Below are 22,897 nucleotides of genomic sequence, written 5' to 3'. Positions count from 1 at the left end.
CAGAAGAACAGATAAGAGACCTGGAAGACAGAATGGTGGAATTCACTGCTGCAAAACAGAATAAAGAAAAAAGAATGAAAAGAAACGAAGAGAGCGTAAGAGACCTCTGGGACAACATTAAATGCAAGAACATTCACATTATAGGGGTCCCAGAAGGAAAAGAGAGAGAGAAAGGACCAGAGAAAATATATGAAGAGATTATAGTCAAAAACTTCCCTAACATAGTAAAGGAAACAGCCACCCAAGTCCAGGAAGCGCAGAGAGTCCCAGGTAAGATAAACCCAAGGAGAAACACGACGAGACACATAGTAATCAAATTGGCAAAAATTAAAGACAAAGAAAAATTCTTGAAAGCAGCAAGGGAAAAATGACAAATAATATACAAGGGAACTCCCATAAGGTTAACAGCTGATTACTCAGCAGAAACTCAACAAGCCAGAAGGGAGTAGCATGATATACTTAAAGTGATGAAAGGGAAGAACTTACAACCAAGATTACTCTACCCGGCAAGGATCTCATTCAGATTCGATGGAGAAATCAAAAGCTTTACAGACAAGCAAAAGCGAAGAGAATTCAGCACCGTCAAACCAGCTCTACGACACATGCTAAGGAACTTCTCTAAGTGGGAAACACAAGAGAAGAAAAGGATCTACAAAAACAAACCCAAAACAATTAAGAAAAGGGTCATAGGAACATACCTATGGATAATTACCTTAAACGTGAATGGATTAAATGTTCCAGCCAAAAGACACAGGCTTCCTGAACGGATACAAAAACAAGACCCATATATATGCTGTCTACAACAGACCCACTTCAGACATAGGGACACATACAGACTGAAAGTGAGGGGATGGAAAAACATGTTCCATGAAAATGGAAATCAAAAGAAAGCTAGAGTAGTGATACTCATATCAGATAAAATAGACTTTAAAATAAAGAATGCTACAAGAGACAAAGAAGGACTCTACATAATGATCAAGAGATCAATCCAAGAAGAAGATATAACAATTATAAATATATATGCACCCAACATAGGAGCACCACAATACATAAGGCAACTCCTAACAGCTATAAAAGAGGAAATTGACAGTAACACAATAATAGTGTCTGACTTTAACACCTCACTTACACCAATGGACAGATCATCCAAAATGAAAATAAATAAGCAAACAGAAGCTTTAAATGACACAATAGACCAGATAGATTTAATTGATATCTACAGGACATTCCATCCAAAAACAGCAGATTACACTTTCTTCTCAAGTGCGCACGGAACATTCTCCAGGGTAGATCACATCTTGGGTCACAAATCAAGCCTCAGTAAATTTAAGAAAATTGAAATCATATCAAGCATCTTTTCTGACCACAACGCCATGAGATCAGAAATGAATTACAGGGAAAAAACCGTAAAAAACACAAACACATGGAGGCTAAACAATATGTTACTAAATAACCAGGAGATCACTGAAGAAATCAAAGAGGACATCAAAAAATACCTAGAGACAAATGACAATGAAAATACGACGACCCAAAACCTATGGGATGCAGCAAAAGCAGTTCTAAGAGGGAAGTTTACAGCTATACAAGCCTACCTTAAGAAACAAAAAAATCTCAAGTAAACAATCTAACCTTACACCTAAAGGAACTAGAGAAAGAAGAAGAAACAAAACCCTAAGTTAGAAGTAGGAAAGAAATCATAAAGATCAGAGCAGAAATAATGAAATAGAAACAAAGAAAACAATAGCAAGGATGAATAAAACTAAAAGCTGGTTCTTTGAGAAGATAAAACAAATTGATAGACCATTAGCCAGACTCATCAAGAAAAAGAGGGAGAGGACTCAAATCAATAAAATTAGAAATGAAAAAGGAGAAGTTACAACAGACACCACAGAAATACAGAGCATCCTAAGAGACTACTACAAGCAACTCTATGCCAATAAAATGGACAATGTGGAAGAAATGGACAAATTCTTAGAAAGGTATAACCTTCCAAGACTGAACCAGGAAGAAAAAGAAAATGTGAACAGACAAATCACAAGCAATGAAATTGAAACTGTGGTTAAAAATCTTCCAACAAACAAAAGTCCAGGACCAGATGGCTTCACAGGTGAATTCTATCAAACATTTCGAGAAGAGCTAACACCCATCCTTCTCAAAATCTTCCCAAATATTGTGGAGGAAGGAACACTCCCAAACCCATTCTATGAGGCCACCATCACCCTGTTACCAAAACCAGACAAAGATACTACAAAAAAAGAAAATTACATACCAATATCACTCATGAATATAAATGCAAAAATCCTTAACAAAATACTAGCAAACAGAATCCAACAACACATTAAAAGGATCATACACCATGATCAAGTGGGATTTATTCCAGGGATGCAAGGATTCTTCAATATACGCAAATCAATCAATGTGATACACCATATTAACAAACTGAAGAATAAAAACCATATGATCATCTCAATAGATGCAGAAAAAGCTTTTGACAAAATTCAACACCCATTTATGATAAAAACTCTCCAGAAAGTGGACATAGAGGGAATCTACCTCAACATAATAAAGGCCGTATACGACAAACCACAGCAAACATCATTCTCAGTGGTGAAAAAATGAAAGCATTTCCTCTAAGGTCAGGAATGAGGCAAGGATATCCACTCTCACCAATATTATTCAACATAGTTTTGGAAGCCCTAGCCACGGGTATCAGAGAAGAAAAACAAATAAAAGGAATACAAATTGGAAAAGAAGAAGTAAAACTGTCACTGTTTGCAGATGACATGATACTATACATAGAGAATCCTAAAAGTGCCACCAGAAAACTACTAGAGCTAATCAATGAATTTGGTAAATTTCCAGGATACAAAATTAATGCACAGAAATCTCTTGCATTCCTATGCACTAATGATGAAAAATCTGAAAGAGAAATTAAGGAAACACTCCCATTTACCACTGCAACAAAAAGAATAAAATACCTAGGAATAAACCTACCTAGGGATACAAAAGACTTGTATGCAGAAAACTATAAGACACTGATGAAAGAAATTGAAGATGGTACCAACAGATGGAGACATATACCATGTTCTTGGATTGGAAGAATCAACATTGTGAAAATGACTCTACTACCCAAAGCAATCTACAGATTCCATGCAATCCCTATCAAACTACCACTGCCATTTTTCACAGAAGTAGAACAAAAAATTTCACAATTTGTATGGAAACACAAAAGACCCCGATTGCCAAAGCAATCTTGAGAACGAAAAACGGAGCTGGAGGAATCAGGCTCCCTGACTTCAGACTACACTACAAAGCTACAGTAATCAAGACAATATGGTATTGGCACAAAAAGAGAAACATAGTTCAATGGAACAAGATAGAAAGCACAGAGATAAACCCACACACCTATGGTCAACTAATTTATGACAAAGGAGGCAAGGATATACAATGGAGAAAAGACAGTCTCTTCAATAAGTGGTGCTGGGAAAACTGGACAGGTACATGTAAAAGAATGAAATTAGAACACTCCCTAACACCATACACAAAAATAAACTCAAAATGGATTTGAGACCTAAATGTAAGACCGAACAGTATAAAACTCTTAGAGGAAAACATATGAAGAACACTCTTTGACAGAAATCACAGCAAGATCTTTTTTGATCCACCTCCTAGAGTAATGGAAATAAAAACAAAAATAATAAAATGGAACCTATTGAAACTTCAAAGCTTTTGCACAGCAAAGAAAACCATAAACAAGACAAAAAGAGAACCCTAAGAATGGGAGAAAATATTTGCAAATGAATCAACGGACAAAGACTAATCTCCAAAATATATAAACAGCTCATGCAACTCAATATTAAAGAAACAAACAACCGAATCCAAAAATGGGCAGAAGACCTAAATAGACATTTCTCCAAAGAAGATATACAGATGGCCAAGAAGCACATTTAAAGCTGCTCAACATCACTAATTATTAGAGAAATGCCAATCAAAACTACAATGAGGTACCACCTCACACTGTTTGGAATGGGCATCATCAGAAAACCTACAAACAACAAATGCTGGAGAGGGTGTGGAGAAAAGGAAAGCCTCTTGCACTGTTGGTGGGAATGTAAATTGATACAGCCACTATGGAGAAGAGTATGGAGATTCCTTAAAAAACTAAAAATAGAATTACCATATGGTCCAGCAATCCCACTACTGGGCATATACCCAGAGTGGGTATAATAATTACCCACATAATTCAAAAAGACACATGCACCCCAATGTTCATTGCAGCACTATTTACAACAGCCAGGTCATGGAAGCAACCTAAGTGCCCATCAACAGACGAATGGATAAAGAAGCTGTGGTACATATATACAATGGAATATTACTCAGCCATAAAAAGGAACGAAACTGAGTCATTTGTTGAGACGTGGATGGACCTAGAGACTGTCATACAGAGTGAAGTAAGTCAGAAAGAGAAAAACAAATATCGTATATTTACGCATGTATGTGGAACCTAGAAAACTGGTACAGATGAACCGGTTTGCAGGGCATAAGTTGAGACACAGATGTAGAGAACAAACGTATGGACACCAAGGGGGGAAAACGGCAGTGGGGTGGGGAGGGTGGTGTGATGAATTGGGCGATTGGGATTGACATGTATACACTGATGTGTATAAAATTGATGACTAATAAGAACCTGCAGTATAAAAAAATAAGTAGCAAAAAAAAAAAACGAATACTAAACTTTCTTTGGGTTATTTGTGTGGAAATATGTTAACATAAATGTTTCAGATATTACATGAAATTTCTAAAAAAAAAAAAAAGAATGGAACAGAGAAATGTGCAAAGATGAAGGGATAGTGAAAACCTTGCAAAATTGGGCCAGGTCAAGACATCCCAGGAAATGACACACCTCTCTCCCAAACTCCTTCCTTCCCTCCCCCTCCTCCATTCCTTCTCTCTCTCTCTCCTTACCTACTTCCATCCATTCAATAATAATTTACTGAGCACCTGCTCCATGCCATACAATGTAGCCAAATGTTTAATACAACGCTATACAAACAGAATAGCTCAGAGACTTTTTTTTTAAGTGTTACCTAACAAGCAGTACAGGGCAAGAAGAAAGGAAGGTGGCTTATTTCACATTAATGCCACAAACACTAAGTGTCTGCTTTGTATAAGATACTGGGAGCAGAGAACCCACAGAGAACAGAGATGAGCACCTGAAATGGCAATGAACTCACAGGAGTATCTCCAATCGATCACGAGAGGGAAGTCTCTAGGTATAGGACATAAAAGTCATTCTGGGCCCTCTTCCTCAAATACTCCAAAGTAACAGAGTCAGGAAAGTAAGGCATCAAAAGAAAAAAACAAACGCAAAAACAGAACATATTCAATTCGAAATTCTGACCAGTTTCATTGGAAGCAACATCTTTTCATTGCAGCTTTTCTCATCTTCTCTTCAAATACTTGCCTTCTTCCTTTAAAAAAAATTAAGTGAATTGTTCCAAATGACATCACCATAGTATGCAATGGAAGCACCTTCAGCCAAACACTTAGCTTACCTCACTCAATGTTTGTTTTTGCTAATGTATTATTCTAAAGACCCTGGGGCTCTGAGAAAGATTTATTAGCCAAGACATCTTCTGAAAGAAGCTCAGCAGCAAGGAAAAATATATCATCTCTCCTTTAGTTAACTCTTGCTGTAAGGAAAGTCAGCGTGTTTCTCCAGGCCCAGAGCAGTGAGATGGCAAGGAAAGTCATAAAAGCAGAATCTCTCTTCCAGCCACGCGGTGTCCTTTTTTTCCTTTCTACTCACTTGAGTAGCCTGAGAGGGTATAAACATTTTCTTGCTTCCATCATGGAGTTAAGAACTTTATAGACAAGATAGGGTAGGACTGGTTAAGGCAGCACTCCTAACCATTTTACCCTGAATGTCAGCCAATCACAGGAAGTGTTCAGGAGGACAGTAAAAACAAGGTTTCCATCAGGCACTGAGATGTGATTGATGAAAAATTCCAAAGTAAGATATCACATCAAACTATGCAGAATTGACAGGGGAAATAACCAAGAACATCCTTACCGGTTTCAAGGAGATGTAATGAGGATCAAGCATGGGGAGGTGAGGGGATGTGTGAGTATATATTTTTAGTAGGGGGGGGGGGTCTGCTACTTTCTAATCTCAAGCCCAGTGAGAAGAGGCATCAATGAATCCACTCTGAGATCCTGACATGTGTTTCCTGTCTCCGAAGCCATCACAGATTTCCCAGCAGGGAATCTAGAGGGTACTGCAGGCAGGAGAGGGCTACTAATTCAGAAATACCATGTGTGCTCTCAGAGTTTGCCTAGGAAGGGATGGATGACTGTTTTTCACAAAACAGAGGTGTGCCAAGTGGGAAAGAGAGCTGTCCTGGAGACATCAGAAGTCCTGCTTGAAGGGGGCTTCCTGGGAGGCAAGACATTTTCATGTGGAATGGAAGGAGGGATGAAGCATCCTGTCCAGGAATGGAATGCTTTGCCTCCCTTTTCTATAGGATTTGTAGGAGATGTAACACACCTCCAGGGCCAGGAATCTCCAAAGGCTCAAGAAAATGCTTCATGAGGGAAGAAGACAGTTAAACTATTTACCAGTCCCAGAGGGCACAAAGGCACCCAGCCGAGTAACAAATATTCCAACCTCTACCATAACCACTACCCTGGTAGGGTCTTAAACTCTAGCCAGCAGCTAGCAACTCATGAGATGAGAGCAGAGACAGCTGAAATAAATCCAACCCCTACTCCCAAAGGTATGGAGTCACCAACCAAATGCTGTATCTAGGGAAAAGAAACAAATACTTAACTTTGAATGAGGTTTGAAGTGATAAATACCTCACATGAGACATCTAAAATTTCTGAAGTGACCTGTACTTTGTCCCTTAAATACCACCACACTGTTAACTTTTACGTGGGCCAAAAAATCCACTAGGAATTGCCCAAGTTTTTATGGGGGAGAGATAGGGGAAGACCATTCCCAACTCAAATTTCAAAGGAATAGTGAAGACAAAAATAAAGATGCATTTGATCATGAGTTGTGCTTACTGAACATACAAGTTACATATTTATTCAACAAGTATTTGTTAAATGCCAATCACCGTGATAGACAATGAATACAAATAAGTCTTACAATAAGACTCCTGCAACAGAACTACAACAGAACTCTGTACTCCTGTACAGAGTTTGCAAAGCAATGGGATAGAATGGGGGCTTCCTTGACATAATCTGTTCTCAAGACAGATTGATACAGAGATAGAAAGCACATGCTTTGGGGTAGTTCATACCTGGATTTGAATTCCTATTGCTCCTTAGATGAGCTGGAGAAAATTACCTAACTATTTTACACTTCAGTTCTCCTCGCCTACAAAATGGAGATAATGTAATCTACCTTTTAAGATTGCCAAGAGGATTTAAGGAAAATGTACAGAAAGCACACAGTATACTTGACCTGTAAGATCTCAAAAACTAGTAGGGGACATTACCAACAAGATAGCGATATGAGTAGTAAGCCTTTAGAATCAAACAGATAAAATAAACGGATATTGCCATTAAATATCTCCATCATAAAAGTTAAAATGAAAGATTCAACAGAAAGTATTAATTCTTCTTAAATAATTTACGTCTCCCTACTCATCTTTCTAATACTTGCTAAAAATCCCCACTCGGTTGTCTGTAATATTTTTATTTCCTGGGCTTTTATTATATAATAAATAATATATTATACAATCAGTGCCATATAATCTAGGATTCACTCATCTCACTTCCTATGCTTTAATTGTCTGTTTTGTACAAAGTTTCATCTCCCAAATCATATTGTAAGAGCTCACTGAAGACAGGGCACGCAATAATACGCTGCTTATTTGCTACAATGTTTTAGATCTTCAACAGATATATGACAGAACTGAATAGAAAAGACGTAAGTTTTAAGATGTGTCAATGTGTAAAAATGCAGGCTATTCCGAGCTGCCACTGTACGCCCAAACACAAACAGGGCGGTCTTTGTCATTGCTTCGTAAACTGGGAAACACTCTCAGGGTCAAAGCAGGAATCCTTCTTGATGCCTGCAAATCACCTCTGATGAGAAACTTCTGTCCTTGAGGTTCCACACACTATGACAAAGACAGGCAGGTACAGAACAAACTTTCTCCAACAGTGCTTCAAGTTGAATTTCAACATGGAATCTCATTGAGTCTGCCGACGGCATTTTGAAAAGAATTTCATTAAATGTTGCTAACATATCATAAGCCCCCTTAAATGGAAGGGTAATGGCTCATAACATTTGTAAGCTTTTTAATTTCATGGAATTTGAGCAGCATAATCAGGACCTATTAAAGTCAATCAACTGTGCCAAGTGGGGCTACCTACCTTTGCTTTTGTTTGTATTTTCCTTGTGGGTACACCCTGTGGACCAAGAGGCAGCAGTCCCAGTATCATTCTTTAAGGCTAATGCTGGTGTGTGATGTCCTGAACCTCCTCTGATGAAACCATCACAGCAGCATTTGCATGCCTGGGATGAATAGACACCTCTTGGGAAATGGCTTTTGGCTTCTGGGAAAGAGAGATTTCCCTTTCTATTTGCTTCGGCTCAGAAGGTGCAATTCTGGTAGGATTCAAAATCAGTCATCTGACAAATGTAACTGGAATTAATAAATAGAGATGACTATAAGAAACTTTATTTATATTTTCAGTGACACAGTGGTGCCCAAACTATTAATCCTTCAAGACCAGTTTCCAGGTTTCTTCTACCATGAAACCTTTCATTACAGTAGTGGCCATTTGTAAGGGCTAAATCCCAGGCACTGTTCTAGACACAATCTATATGTTTTCTCATTTAATTTTCAAAACAATTCTATGATGCTTTAGGCCATCCCAGATTATGTATAGAGAAAACTAAAGTTTGAGACATAAAGTAATATGGCCCAAGTCACAAATCTAGTGAGTAGCAGAGCCAAGCTTTAAACCCAGTTTTAGTCTGACTCTAAATCATGGGTACTTTTCTTTCTTTTTTTTGGCCACGCCATGCGGGATGTGGGATCTTAGTTCTCCAACCAGAGATCAAACTCGTGCTCCCTGCATTGGGAGCACAGACTCTTAACCACCGGACCGCCAAGGAAGTCCCTGGATACTTTTCTACTATGCTATGTTGCCTTCACAATCACGCTGATGCAAGTCTTTCCGTGGGAATGCAGATATCTAGAGAGAGTTTTTTCATATGGGGACAAGAGGGTACCAGGCAGGGTGACGATCCAGGATAGCTGAAGGCTAGAGAGTCAAACAGGGAGAACTCACCCCACAGTCAAGGGAGAAAGCACACATCAAAGTTGGAAAAGCAGAACTGAGGGTAACAAACCACCTTAGGAGAAGGCCGCACACAGAAGGCTGATTTAGAGTGAGGACAGCTGGGAACAGAATGGCGTAGGGGATGGGCTAGGGCAAGCAGTGTTACACTAAGACTGAGAACACATGGAAAAGTTAGGGTTCTACTTTTGTGCCCTGCTGGCTGCACAGGCAGGGCACATCTGATGGCTTGATGGAGTTGGGTAGGACCAGAAAAGCTCATCATATAAATCTTTACTGTAAAAAACCCAGAATGATGGGCATATAGATGGTGTCCAAATATAGTGTCTGCATTTAATTATAACTTATACAAATGATCAGGAAAACATTCAGCTATTCCCTAGGCTGCCATTAATGACTACTGGACCAAGAAAATACACTAATTAATAGTGTATGACATGCACATACATGCACACACTCTGAATGACGTGCACATCTACCATGATACCTGAAGGAGATGAAAGAAAAGTGTTCATCTTAAAAGAGGAAGAAAATTTTATCCAGGACGACTTGCTGCATTATGGGTATTACTGTATTTTTAACAATATTGCTAAGAAATGAAAAAAAAAGTTCAAGAGATAAGAATGGTAGTGGGATCTTGTACATAACATATTTAAAGAACTTGTAAAAGAAGCTGAATTTAGAATGAAGAAGACAGAATCCTTTCTTCAAAGGGGTTCCCAGAGGTAAATAAGCCCCGATGTCCTAAGGCATACATTATACATAATGAGTTAACTTCTCTTTTATGAATCTACAATGGTACTGGATATTTGGAGAACTGGAAGAATTAAGAAAATGGTCACTCATATTTTCCATGTTCTGTAGTTTCAGATAAGGAACCAGAGTTAACAAAGGCCAGGTCTTTGGAAATTCGGTATTTCTATAGGTTTTTATTACTTCATATTAGCTCCACTTTGGTGGGCTTAGAATGAGAAACCAGTAACTTGTAGTCTGAGGTTCTGGACAAAATCATATCTGCAGAGCCTAAGATCTCTGGAATATCATGATATTTTTCTGGAGTCAGACTTCATTAGCACATGGATCTTTGATTATTTCCAGATAGATACTGTAATACAATTCTAACAGAAAGCATGACCAGAGAAAAGTAATGGTGTAGTGGGAGATGGTACAGTTTAGGGGATCTGTGGTTGGAATGGGGAAAAATTGGCCTCTACAGGAAGCTGTGATTGTGTGAGGTCTATGCAACTATAGAACAGAGCGGGGTGGGGAATGGCCAGAGAAGTAGCAATTGGCCAAAAAAAAAAAAAAAAAAAAAAAAGAAAGAAAGAAAGGAAGTAAGATGCTCTCTTCATGAAACTAGTAGGGGTCTTACATGTTTCTTTGGGTTGAAGGGAAAGCAAGTTAGACAAACAGCACAGACCAACACATAAATACTGTCTACTGTCCTAAAATAATACAGCATTCCACTTAAGAATGTGTGTCAACACGAGTTGGAATATTAGATGCATGTTTTTCCTTAACCCTTCTATTTCACTGCTTCTCTCTAAATGGAAGATCAAAATGATAGGTCCTTTCTAGTGATACTCTAAGGAATGAATGAAATAACTTTACATGAGAACTGTGGCTATTAGCTATTACAACACGAGGGTTTAATTTCATATTATTTTGATTCAAATTCAGCAAATATTTCTGAGCAATTACTATGAGCAAGGCCCTCTGTTAGGTGATTTAGAACCTATTAGTTCACTTGATCTCCATAACAACAAACCCTTTAAGATGATTTAAAGATATTCCATATTAGAACAGCCAAACCCTCAGGCACTTAGCAACGCTTTAACGTTTTCTAACCATTCCCCATTTCCTGGTTGCCATCTGCTAGTTATCTCAGGAAAAGAATGGTCCAGGCATCTTCAGAGCATCTTTTCTTCCTCTCCTTGGCTTGCCTCACTGGTTCTCCTGACCATTACATTTACTCTACCAGGTTGTACACACAAAGCCAGGGATACTACACTTTGTGGTGATGTAAGGACTTTACAAGGGTAATTTTAAAGACACGTGCGCTTTTGGCCATGAAGGCCAAATTTAAAATCAAAACCATGTAACATTACCATAAGTCAACATGGCTGGATCCCGCAGGATCATGAGCCCTGTGTTGAGCTGCGGTGGAAGGAGCCCTAATAGAAACAGTCCTCGTTTCCTTCACCCACTAAGAGCGAGCAACTGACCTGCGCGATCCAAGACATGTTGGCATCGGCCACCTTTTGATACTAACTCGGTTGTAATGTAGTCTCATTGTGTTTTCTTCTCATTAAACTTCTTCCTGTACCTCCCTAACCAGAGTGCTGCTAAGATACGGTCAAAGGAACACTTTGTGATTTAGCAAACTCTCTGTGGCAGCCATGGAAAGCATGGGGGTACATTCCACATCTCAGAAAACTCAGACGGTAAGACCAGTCCAAAAAATTCAAGACTGCTATAAAATAAACGAAAAACCTTGGTTAACAACTATAGTCAGAAACAAACATGGGGACTATATATCCATCCAGTGACATGACTACTTATGCATTAACAACTTAAAAATAAAGCCAGCTCCATTTCTCATCTATTAATGAGCTACTACCTAAGGATAATTCATCTTCCCATAAAATTCCTCTCATATTTTTTAACGTAACTGCCTGAGCCTTAACTGAGGCCTAAAAGCAATCTACACAGCTTGTTAGTAGAAAACTGCAATTATCGGACCATCTGTACTTGTCTGTTACTGTAGAGAGATGCTACTTTTTATTTCCATGATTCTGATGTTACAGAATGGAGGCTGTGGCTTACTAGGTGGAGAAATTTACCATACTGCACCAAGCAAGGAAAGAAACTGGGTAATGTGCTTGTCTTATTCTTTCCACATGGCGATTTTCATCACCATCTACCTCTCCCTCTTCAACGCCCTCCAAAATGCAAAAAGTACAAAATGCAAAATATTTATTGGCCTTAAAAGTCTCATTTACTTTGTGGACCATGTGGTATTTGCCTGGAGGCAGAATCATTGCCGATAAAAACAGAATCATTCATGGAGATGGAAAGTCCCACACTCATAATTTAGGCAACTGCCATTTAAAACATCACTGGTAATAAATTATAGAGCAATGCGTCAAAAGGCTATGCTCAGCTGTTGGTGGAGATCACAGAATTAAAGAGTATTTGCTTATAATTTCACAGGGCAAGGAAGTGTTTTTTCAGCCTCTGAAATAACATCTCCTGAGAAATCATCAGTGTTTTTTGACAATGAGCAAGTTTTTTGTTTTTTGTTTTTAAATTAAGACTAATTACAACACACCCACAGCAATTACAAAGTGCTGGGTGCAACAAGAGTTTCCAGGAGATGAGTATTTTCTGATTGAAGCATTAAGAAAATCTTTTTTTTTTTTTTTTTTTTGCCAAGGCTTTAGGAGTGAAGAACAACAAAATATTTAAGAATGTATTAAAATGCCCTTCTTCCTTAAAGCTATAGATTCTCTCTCCATTGCTCTCCCCCAATACTCAACGAGTATTATTGGCTGTGAGATGCCACCTAACCAAAGTATTCCTACTTACTGACCATTTAAGGAACATAAACCAAATGACAATAGACTCTGGTACGTACTTTTGCTTCTTCAGTGTTATTTATGAAATAAGCGAGAAGCAGTCTCACATCACATAGTGGATGTTCCAGAGACCAAAAGAGTGAGAGGATGCTGACATGCCATAGTGATGATGAAGAGAATCTCAAAGATGTGAAGGGCTGGAAAGTGCTAATTTTGTTATCTTCACCTTTCCTGTCTGTAACACACAGCTCCATATTCTGGAGTTTCCATTAGCCTGTGGATGGCACAAATAAAGTCTTAGAGCAGCACAAAAGAGCAAGGTAGGGAAAGATGGGCTTTCAGTACCTTTAGTACCACTTTTACCTCTTCCACCTGTCTGTCCTGTTCCCCCATGGTCTCCCACCACATAGTTACTCACGCCATCTTCTACATAACACAATACTTAGTATGAGGCTGATAAAGAAACTTATTCAATCGAAAGCTCCTATAAAAGAGAAATTTGTCTTTATCTCCCCACCTGAGAGGCTCTTAGAGAACCTTTGAGTTAGAAGGATCCTAAGAGAACAGTCATTTATTCAAAGAGCCAAACAATCAATGACAACAACAATTTGCTTTCCTTCCATACGAGAGGCACTAGTTAGAAACCAGGGAAACAGTGATAAACAAAGCAAATAATAATACTAACAAATTTTAATGATCAAAAATTATCATACTGAAATTTTATATAGTGCTTTATACTCAAAGCAATATTCTACAAACAGTGACACTTACCTAATAAATTTTACGTAATTATGTAAAATAAATTAACTCTTACAATCCTGTTATACGCTTATGAGGTAGTGCTGCTATTAGGCCCATTTTACAGATGAGGAAAATGAAGCACAGAAAAGGTCAAGTAATTTGCTTGAGGCAACACAGATAGTAAATGGTGGAGCCAAGATTTAAATCCAGGGAGGTGGCATTCCAGAGCCTGCTCTTATACATCACTTAACAACTGCCTTTCTCAGTCCCTGCCATCATGGAGATTATGCAGGAATAATGGGAAGCAAACAGGTAGGTACATAAATATTTAGTCATTTAATATATACGTATGATATATAAATAGAAATTAATATACCTAAGTAATATGACATGATATAATATAGTGGCAGAAAATAAAGCTACTAGGTAAGGGATAGATTTTCAACGGGTGGGCGAGGAAGCTGTCCATCAGGAGATGCCATGTGAGCAGAGGCCTGGATGGAGCGAGGCTAGGTTTTCATCCAGCCTGGTGTTTTCGCACTGTGGTGCATGGGCCCCCCACCCAGGGCCTGGGCATCCTGTGGCTGGTGACAGGGAGACTCTGGGTGGGCAGGGCAATGGGCTGCAGCACCCCAGTCCCTGCCCAACCACAGGAGCTCAGCTTCCATCTGGTCCAGATTTAGGGTTCCAAGTAAAATCTGACTTCAAAAAGAGTCCATGGTTTTAAAAACAATGTTGTAGAAAACCACAAAGCATGCCCAACCTCTTTACGTCAGACACACTGAGAGCCAAGAGGAACGACTTGCTCCAGAGCTGCTGCTGATCCCAGCAGGACAAGAAGAGCATCCAGATTCCCCAACTTGGAACCTAGTGTACTTTCTAGAATACCGAACCGTCAGCTGTAACTCTCCTCCCATTCAGTACATTGTGTTCATCTCTAGAAGGTATAGACAAAAGGCTTTATCCAAGTGACTGTGCCTCTCTGTCTGGAAACTTCATAACCAAACTCCAGGCTTATCAAGAATTGCACGCATGCTCTTGCCTGTCTCCTGTATTTATTAAAGTGCCCCTACCTCTGCCTCTTATTCTACTTTATATTTTTCTTGATCTTAACCTATTATATCTTTTCTTACTCTTAACCTATTATATCTTTTCTTACTCTGTCCCTGTACATATTTCTTACAAGCTATTGTACTTCAAGTCCTTTGTGGAAATGTCTATGTGCATAAGGGGAAGGAGTACTTGCAGTAGGGGTCTGGCATGAATACAAATTTCTGAGTCTTCAAATAACTGAGATTCTAATGGTGGAACTTTGGTCACCACAGCAGACAAGAAAATGTGGGGTGCAGTCGACTTGCCCAATGGCCCTCAAACAATATAATTAGACATTCTCAACCTCATGTGAAGTTCAGACCTACCTCTTCTATGAAAACTCCAGCTGACAGAGTTACAACTGAGATTTAACCAAAGTCCTCAGTAACTCGTCTATTTCCAGTATAATATTCATTCAAGAAAAGCGCACACAGTCAATTTTTCCAAAATGAAAGAAAGAACAAAAACCCCATCAGCCCATTTTAATTCTAAGGCAACCAAAAACCTCTGAATCACTATCTCTGTTTCCCAGGATAAACAAACAAAAGGACCAAAGGATTAAACACTGGCCTATTCAAAGTTTGTGCGTCTGGTTTTTTCTTTTTAACAACAAAAAAGAAAAAAGCAAGCAGTGCTTCACCCTGTTGTCCATGATAAATGATGACACGTAAAAAGACAAATACATTTCAGGAATGGCAATCTGCTTCACAGTACAGATGGGCTTATAGATGACTCTTCCAATTTTTAATAATCTCCATAATTTATGTGTGAGCTAAGAAATGCAAAGATGTCTAGTGCGCCCCTTTGACTCGGTACAAATCACTTTTATTTACTTGGGCAATACTTCATGGTCCAGTTAACTTCCTAATTAAAGACAGCAGGATGCTCGTGTTCCATGCAAGTGGCATGGAAAACACTGTTTTGTGTGCAGTGGGTTCAGCTGGGAGTTGAAGCGGAGGAGAAGACACCACGGCTTTCGGTTGGTTTCTAAACCAACCAGAGACACGGCTCCTCTCGTTGTGACTAAATTGTCAATGGAGCCTCTTCAGACAAAACTTCTGCTTGTCTGCTATCCTACTTTACTTTATGTTGCCTCATGCCCAATCCAAAACTTCAACTTTCTTCCCCTTGTCTGCTTCTTCCCCAGTCATGCTCTGTTATGGTTAAAGGAAGAAAGACAAAAAAGAGGCGTGTTCTAGGAGACTCAGGCCCACCCTGGTGGGCCAGAAACTCAGCCTCCAGAAGCTCTGAGACGGCTATCTCTTGCCATTGAGCTTGTACACTATGTCAAAACCCACAGGAGCCAGACGACTAGAAGAAATTGGTGTAAAAGAGAGAGACACAGGAAGTGAGGAGAAGCGAGTCATGAGTGACTACGAATTCTAAGAAGTCAACCTGATTTCTGGACTCGTGCATGATGAGATAGATACATTCTCAATACCATAAGCCAGGGGCTGTGCACCCCCAAGGGATTTCAGGGGCCCATTATATAAACAAGCTACACAGGTGGGGTATGAGACAGTGGTGACTGTTGGATGCTGTGGTACAGTGAAGAACAAATACGCATCTAAAGGAGGCACTGTCTACTTAGCTCCAGTCCTTATGAATATCAAACCACTCTGCCAGATTTTCGGTGAGAATCAAAAAATATAGATTTTTTAAAAATGTCAAATCTTCAGATATTTAAATATTAGAAACGAATTCACATTCAAAGGAAAACAATGTGTGAGGCACATAAACTGTATCTTTAAGCCGGATTCAGTTTGCAACTTGTCATAAGCCTTCATATCAATAGTTAACCTCATAGTGCATAAGGTGGGTCATTTAAATTACTTCGTTTAACCCTCACAGTAACTCGATAAAGTAGAGAATATCATCTCAGTGATTAGGTCAGCCATCATTAAGCTTGGTCCTCCTGCATTATCCACTGTTGTTTCCAGTTTCCTTTTTTTAATGCTTGTGAACTCTCTCAGGAACTTAATATGCTTTGCAGTAAGTTATTCCCCATGAGAGGGAAATGGCCATGTATAACTCAACCTATCGTACTAAAGACAGTGTCATGAGAAAATTAGTTACCACATACACTGTGTGTTGATGTGGAAGAAAATACTGCAATCCTGGATTTCAGTTCTGACTTTGCTGGGCATAACTTGGGTAAGTTCAACCTCCTTTCCGGGCCTGAGGGTCCCATACATTAAATGAAGTCACTGATCTAACTGAATTCTTAGGGACTTTCAACTTCCAGAATAGATATGGCTTGTTAATTCAGGCTGGTAGAATAAGTCTCAATTCACATCATACTAAAATCAAAATGGAATTTTAAAACTCAGCTTTCCATAAAACAAAGAGATGATAGGCATAAATGTGAAAATCCATGGTGAGAATGACCAGCTCAGAGTTTCAACAAGCATATAGCAGTTTCTCAACTTTCATAAACATTGACAAAATGGGATACCCTCAAAATCCATTTTATAGATGGAATTCAGCCTTTTCTAGGAACCAACACTCAGACTAGTGTTTATAAAGCACTGGCATATGTGTGTATTAATCTTTTTTTTTTTTGGCAGTATGCGGGCCTCTCACTGTTGTGGCCTCTCCCACTGCAGAGCACAGACTCCAGACGTGCAGGCCCAGTGGGCATGGCTCACGGGCCCAGCCACTCCACAGCATGTGGGATCTTCCCGGACCGGGACACAAACCCATGTCCCCCGCATCGGCAGGCGGACTCTCAACCACTGTGCCACGAGGGAAGCCCTAATCTTTAAATATTTTATTATAGTTTGCTTTTTTTTATCATAAAATGAGTGAAAACGTCACTCCTGGATCAAAGGGTATAAACATTTTAAGGTACTTAAGATATATCGAAAACTATTTTTTTCAGAAAGACTACCAGTAATCTATGAGTGCCGGAGCCAGCAAAATTTTTAAGCAGAAGAATGAGAAAAAAAGTTGAACGTTAGAAGAGTGTAACTCAGTGAAAGAAAAACTGAAAACTAAAAGCTTTTGAATATGAAATGGGTTTCCTAAGAGATTTTCACTGAGTTTATGATTAAGTTTGTGAGTTTATTATTAAGAAGACATGCAAGAAGAGGATGCAAGACCATTTGGTTCAAAGGACGTTCAAACATCAGATGAGATGTGCACTACATGATGATGATGTAGACGGTGAAAAGTATTGTCCTTGAAATCAAATCATCATCTGCCATCGTCAACATCAAGACATGGGGGTGAGAGTGGGAAGGGCCATTTCTGGAACACTCATTTCATGTCAAGTTCTGCATTAAGCACTTAAACACTATCTTACTTATTTACAACCACCTGTGATATAGGTATTAATATCATCTCAGTTGCATAGGTAAGAAAACAAGATTTACCAAGTTAAGAAATTGTTCAAAGATCACTCATCGGTCAAACAGTAGCACTGGTTGCCACCCAAATCCAGTGATACAGCACATGAGCTTGACCATGGTATTATACTGTCTCTTGGTACAGACAACTTCTAAGAACCCCATTTACATATGATTTCATTATTCTATACACAGCTTTTTCGTAGGTAGAACATCTTAAAATATGTGAGTTTTTATAGACTAAAAAGTTTGAAAGACATAACCTTAAACTTTATATAATAATTTTCTGTTTTATTCTGTTAAAGTAAACTCATTTTTTTATCCTTCCTACAACTTTTCTTTCTACTCTCTTCTCTCCTAAACTTCTAAGTTCAATATAGCAATGGGCTAGAACCCCTATACCTACCCCATGTATAGCTTGAGGGGAGTATGGAGATAAATGCACTGTGCAACTTCCCCATTTCTGCAGGCCTGGCACTAGTATGTGCTCAATAAATGCTGCTTTCCCTTCTCTTGTCACTTCACATTAAGTTATGCAAAAGCACCATCTAGTTCCAGCATCATGGGAAGCAAGGGAAGATGCCTCTCTGAAGAAGCAGGGATCTGCCACTTTTGTCCAAAATGATATTTTGGGATGTAAGGTCTCCTAGCACTCATGCATTCAATCTATCTACTAGTAGTTTCTGTCAGAAATCTGTAGTTGTATTTTGCAAGTATAAAGATGCCTACCACACTGAAATGGGATTTAAATATAGTTTTATGGCATTAAATCCCTTAACTTTACAAATTTCTGTGCTAACGCATTCGAGTAGAATTACTAGGGACAGGGTGGTCTTTGGATGTAATAGTAGAATATTTAATTTAGTGTGTCGTTTTCGATCTATTTCCTGAGTGGCATGATACTTTACCACTCAGAAGCTATGCATCCATGTAGTTAAAGCTAGAGAATCCCAGGGCTTTCATTCAATTCCCAGATGGGAGTTTTTATAGAGATGAACATTTTCTCATTAATTTATCTTCCTAAGAGATTGCTATCACAGTAATCAATTTGTAGTGACTTTACCAAGTTTGCAACCTTCAATAATGAAATGGATACTGTATCGAACATGGTGTGGATTGCTTAAACAATCTCAGCTCCTCTCGGATCAATGAAACACAAAACCAAAATGAAGTCAAGTGTTGCTTCATTAGTTATCCTCACTTAGAAGAGCTGTGTAATCTTGTTCACTGGACGCTGATCTCTTTTCAATGGGAAAAAGAGAAGGAGACACCCCATGAAAGAGAAACAGCTGTGATCCACGGCAAAGTGATAGTGCAGATAATTCTACAGAGAAGAGTCTTCCAGAGGTGGCATGTAAGCAATGGTCAGGTAACGTCAGAAAACAACAACAACAACAAAACAGTAAGCTGAAGATGCCAGGGTAGAGAATAGAAAGCTACTACATGTGAGGTTCTCATAAGCATCATATGAGGCTAGGATTCAAGAAGCATGGCAAATTCTACTGGTTACCTGCTCACCAATCACTCCCTCTACCGTCATTGCTCCCAGAACCCCAATTTTGTTCAGCAGACAATAATCCCTGTGTTTGAGGGAAGGAGAGCCCTACAGACTAACTCCCTAGCTTCTAATCCTGTTCTCTCGCCTTAGTGAGAAGTTTGGATTTTATTCTAGGTATAATGGGAAGTTAACAGAGAATCCTTCGCAAAGGGGTGGAGAGACTTCATATTTGAAGAGGCTACTTTGGCTACAATTCGGATGATGCGGCTAAGAGTGAAAGGCAGCAGAGACAGAAGAGGTTATAGCAATGGTGCAGGTGAGAGAGGATGGTGGCTTGAACTGGGGGGTGACGTGATGGAGAAGAGTGGATGGATATGGGCACATGTTTCAGGTAGAGGCCACAAGACTTTCTGGTGGATTTTAACATATAGGCATATATGCATGTGTTTTCTTCATTTAGAACACATTTATTTTGTTATCAGAAACATATAAGGCTAAAAGCTTTATGCATTTGCCATTTATTTTTTGCAAGGAAAAATACTTTCTGAAGAATAATGAAAAAATAGTGAATTTTAACCCTTCAATTTTCTTTAAACAAGGATTTGAAAGCCTTGGATTTAACTCACTGCTTTTTCGATATTAAAGTAAGTTTTTCATGATCATCATTACTTTTTTAAGCTTCTAATCAAGTGTATCTTTGACTTGGGATCAGATGACTACTGATTTTCAGATAGGCTGGCTGACATATTTTCTAAGAGTCCAATTCCTGCATATGGGCCTAAGAGATATACCAGGTACCCTTTTTCAAGTCTTCTAAGACACGTGTCTCAATTCCTTTATATGACTATGATTCTCCACCAAGGAAACGTATTTCGGGATATTTTACTTAACACATATCAACTATTCTACCCCTGATCTTAAAATCTCTCTTGTACCACATGAAATCTAGCCTGAGCATTTACACACTTATGGAAATATCGCTAATATAGGTTAGAGGGGTTGGCAAACTACAGCCTGCAGCTGATTTTTCTGTGGCCCTTGAGATAAAAATGGGTTTTACATTTTTAAAGAATTATATAAAAGAAGAAAAATAAAAGCTGAAAATATTTACGGAGAAAGATCCAACACCATAAGAAAGAAATGACCAGTCCAAATTAGTGAGATAAACTAGTTTAATACTAGTTTATAATAATAGTCTTGGTACTTTAAGCCAATATGCTACGGGTTCCCCATTAAATTGCATAATCACTGACTGGGTAGCTGAAATAATTTGCTCTTCTTGCTGATTTTAACATCATGTCTCCCTCCCTTTCACCAGGCACAGAAGAAAGTAAACTTATTGGCAATTCAGTAGTTGCACTCAGTTTCATGCAATTCAGTAGTTTACATAGCACTCAGATAAAATTACCCACTGCATCAAGTTGCTGAATTTCATTAATTGCATTAATCGATGCACACAATAGAAATGATGCTTTGGGGAACTTCCATGTTATTCTTTGCTCACAGGTGGACGCGAACCAGTCCCAGGCAGAGCAAATACATTAATAATACTTTTCAACCAGCATACTTCACCACCCCACCAAAAAGCAAAATTGAAAGCCAAAGAACAACCAACCCAAAAATATACTCAAAAACAAAAATTAATTTTGATAATACTGGTTAATAAAATCAAGGTGTCTAGGAATCACTTCCATCATGACTTTAAAAAAAAAACAACAGAATGAGAGAAGGAGCTTTGGTAGGAGGCTGTGGGTTAACAGAGAAGCTTTAGAATTGGATTTCCTGAGTTGAAATCCTTGCTCTACTGATTCATAAGAATGTGGCTTTGGACAAACTACTTCTCTAAGCCTCAGTTCTTCAATGTGTAAAACGAAGGCAACAATAGTCACCACCCCAGTGGACTAATCTATGAATTATACTAGATAATGATAACCCATCAAAGCAGCAAAGTGCATGGGGCAGAGCACACACCCTACTGTGATCATTTAGATACCATTCTGAGCATAGTTGCAATATACTAAATTGATTCTAATCAACCTGGGCTACATTGTCCAAAGTCTTCATAAAAAATAAATTTCTAGCTCTTTAGGACTATTTCTAAAGATGCCTTCGAACTACTTGACAATTAAAAGCAATAGCAAGAGTTTCTTGGATTTGTACAGTACTGAAGGCATTTCCGCATTTATTTTCTTGTTTTCTTTGCAGCACAATCTAGAAAGTTTGTTAATAAAGGTTATCACCTTCTATTTGGCAGGGCTGGAAAGAGGCTCAGAGAGGTCATCTCATTTGCTACAGTACCATGGTGGTGATGACACTCAAGATTTCATATTCCAAAGCATCTCACTTACCTGCATTGCCACCCCTGCCCCCAACCTTCTGTACTCAGCCAACAGCAAGACAATTTCCCCCAGATTTAGATTCCAGAGAAAGAACAATTCCTTCTTCTTGCAACAGAAACTTACTGGTCGGGACTGGATTTCTTTGGCGTAAAGAGGTTGCAAGAATTCGGAGTCTCCTTCTAGCTTTAGACCTTTCTCTGTGATTCTCAAGTTTCCCATTCCATCCTGAAAGAGAGGCACAGAGATAACATGGAAAATTCGATTAGCCCAAATTTCAAAATACCTTAGGTTTTCAAAAATTGAAACAAAATTATTGCCTTCTTTTTTTCTTTTTTGAGAACGTAGAATGAGGGGGCTCCCAATGAAGACATGATATACTAGGAGGCATTTTTCAGTGTGATTATGAATATTATCCTCTTTGTTCACTTATTCTGAGAAAATCTATTCCAAGCAATCTTGGAAAACTGAGCAAATTCTCCAAAGAAGCAAAATGTAAGTAATGCCCTCTAGTCATTCACTAGCACAGATGAAGGAGGCCCTTTTGACTAGGGAGTGGTGAGAGACTGGAGGCAGGAGATGAGTGGGGAAAAGAGAAAAAGATGATCTCCCAGGTTAAAGTAAAAGATCTGATTTCTGAAACTATGCAGAAATGACAAACTGGCAGTCTGTTGGTCTAATTCAACCTTTGGACATGGTGTCTTTGGCTCACAAAATATTTAAGGAGCCAAATTATTTACTAATATTTTTATTAATATTTTATTATGCAAATATTAAAATACATACCAAAGGATATGAAAATAGAAAGAATAGCAAACACCTAAGTAGTTGTCATTCATCTTTAACAATTATCAATTTATGGCTACTCTTATTTACTATAGCTACTACACCCATCTCCTTTGGTTAAATATAACCATAATGCCATTACCACACCAAAAAAATAAATAAAATAGTTAATAAATATTATCAAATACCCAGTGTCAA

At 38.6% G+C, this 22,897-nt stretch overlaps 1 protein-coding gene across 3 annotated transcripts in view; it reads right to left on the bottom strand.

Moving 5' to 3' along the window:
* The window catches only part of SGCD (sarcoglycan delta), a 413,617-nt gene that overhangs the window by 201,249 nt on the left and 189,471 nt on the right, over nt 1-22,897 (bottom strand). For all 3 annotated transcript variants that reach the window (XM_060144120.1, XM_060144121.1, XM_060144119.1), the window contains one exon: nt 22,040-22,141. In XM_060144120.1, the coding sequence (XP_060000103.1) occupies nt 22,040-22,141 (102 nt within the window). The remainder of the gene's footprint in view (nt 1-22,039; nt 22,142-22,897) is intronic.

Source organism: Lagenorhynchus albirostris, chromosome 3 (assembly GCF_949774975.1).
Source record: "Lagenorhynchus albirostris chromosome 3, mLagAlb1.1, whole genome shotgun sequence".
Lineage (NCBI taxonomy): Eukaryota > Metazoa > Chordata > Mammalia > Artiodactyla > Delphinidae > Lagenorhynchus > Lagenorhynchus albirostris.
This window is presented reverse-complemented; position numbering and strand designations above follow the sequence as displayed.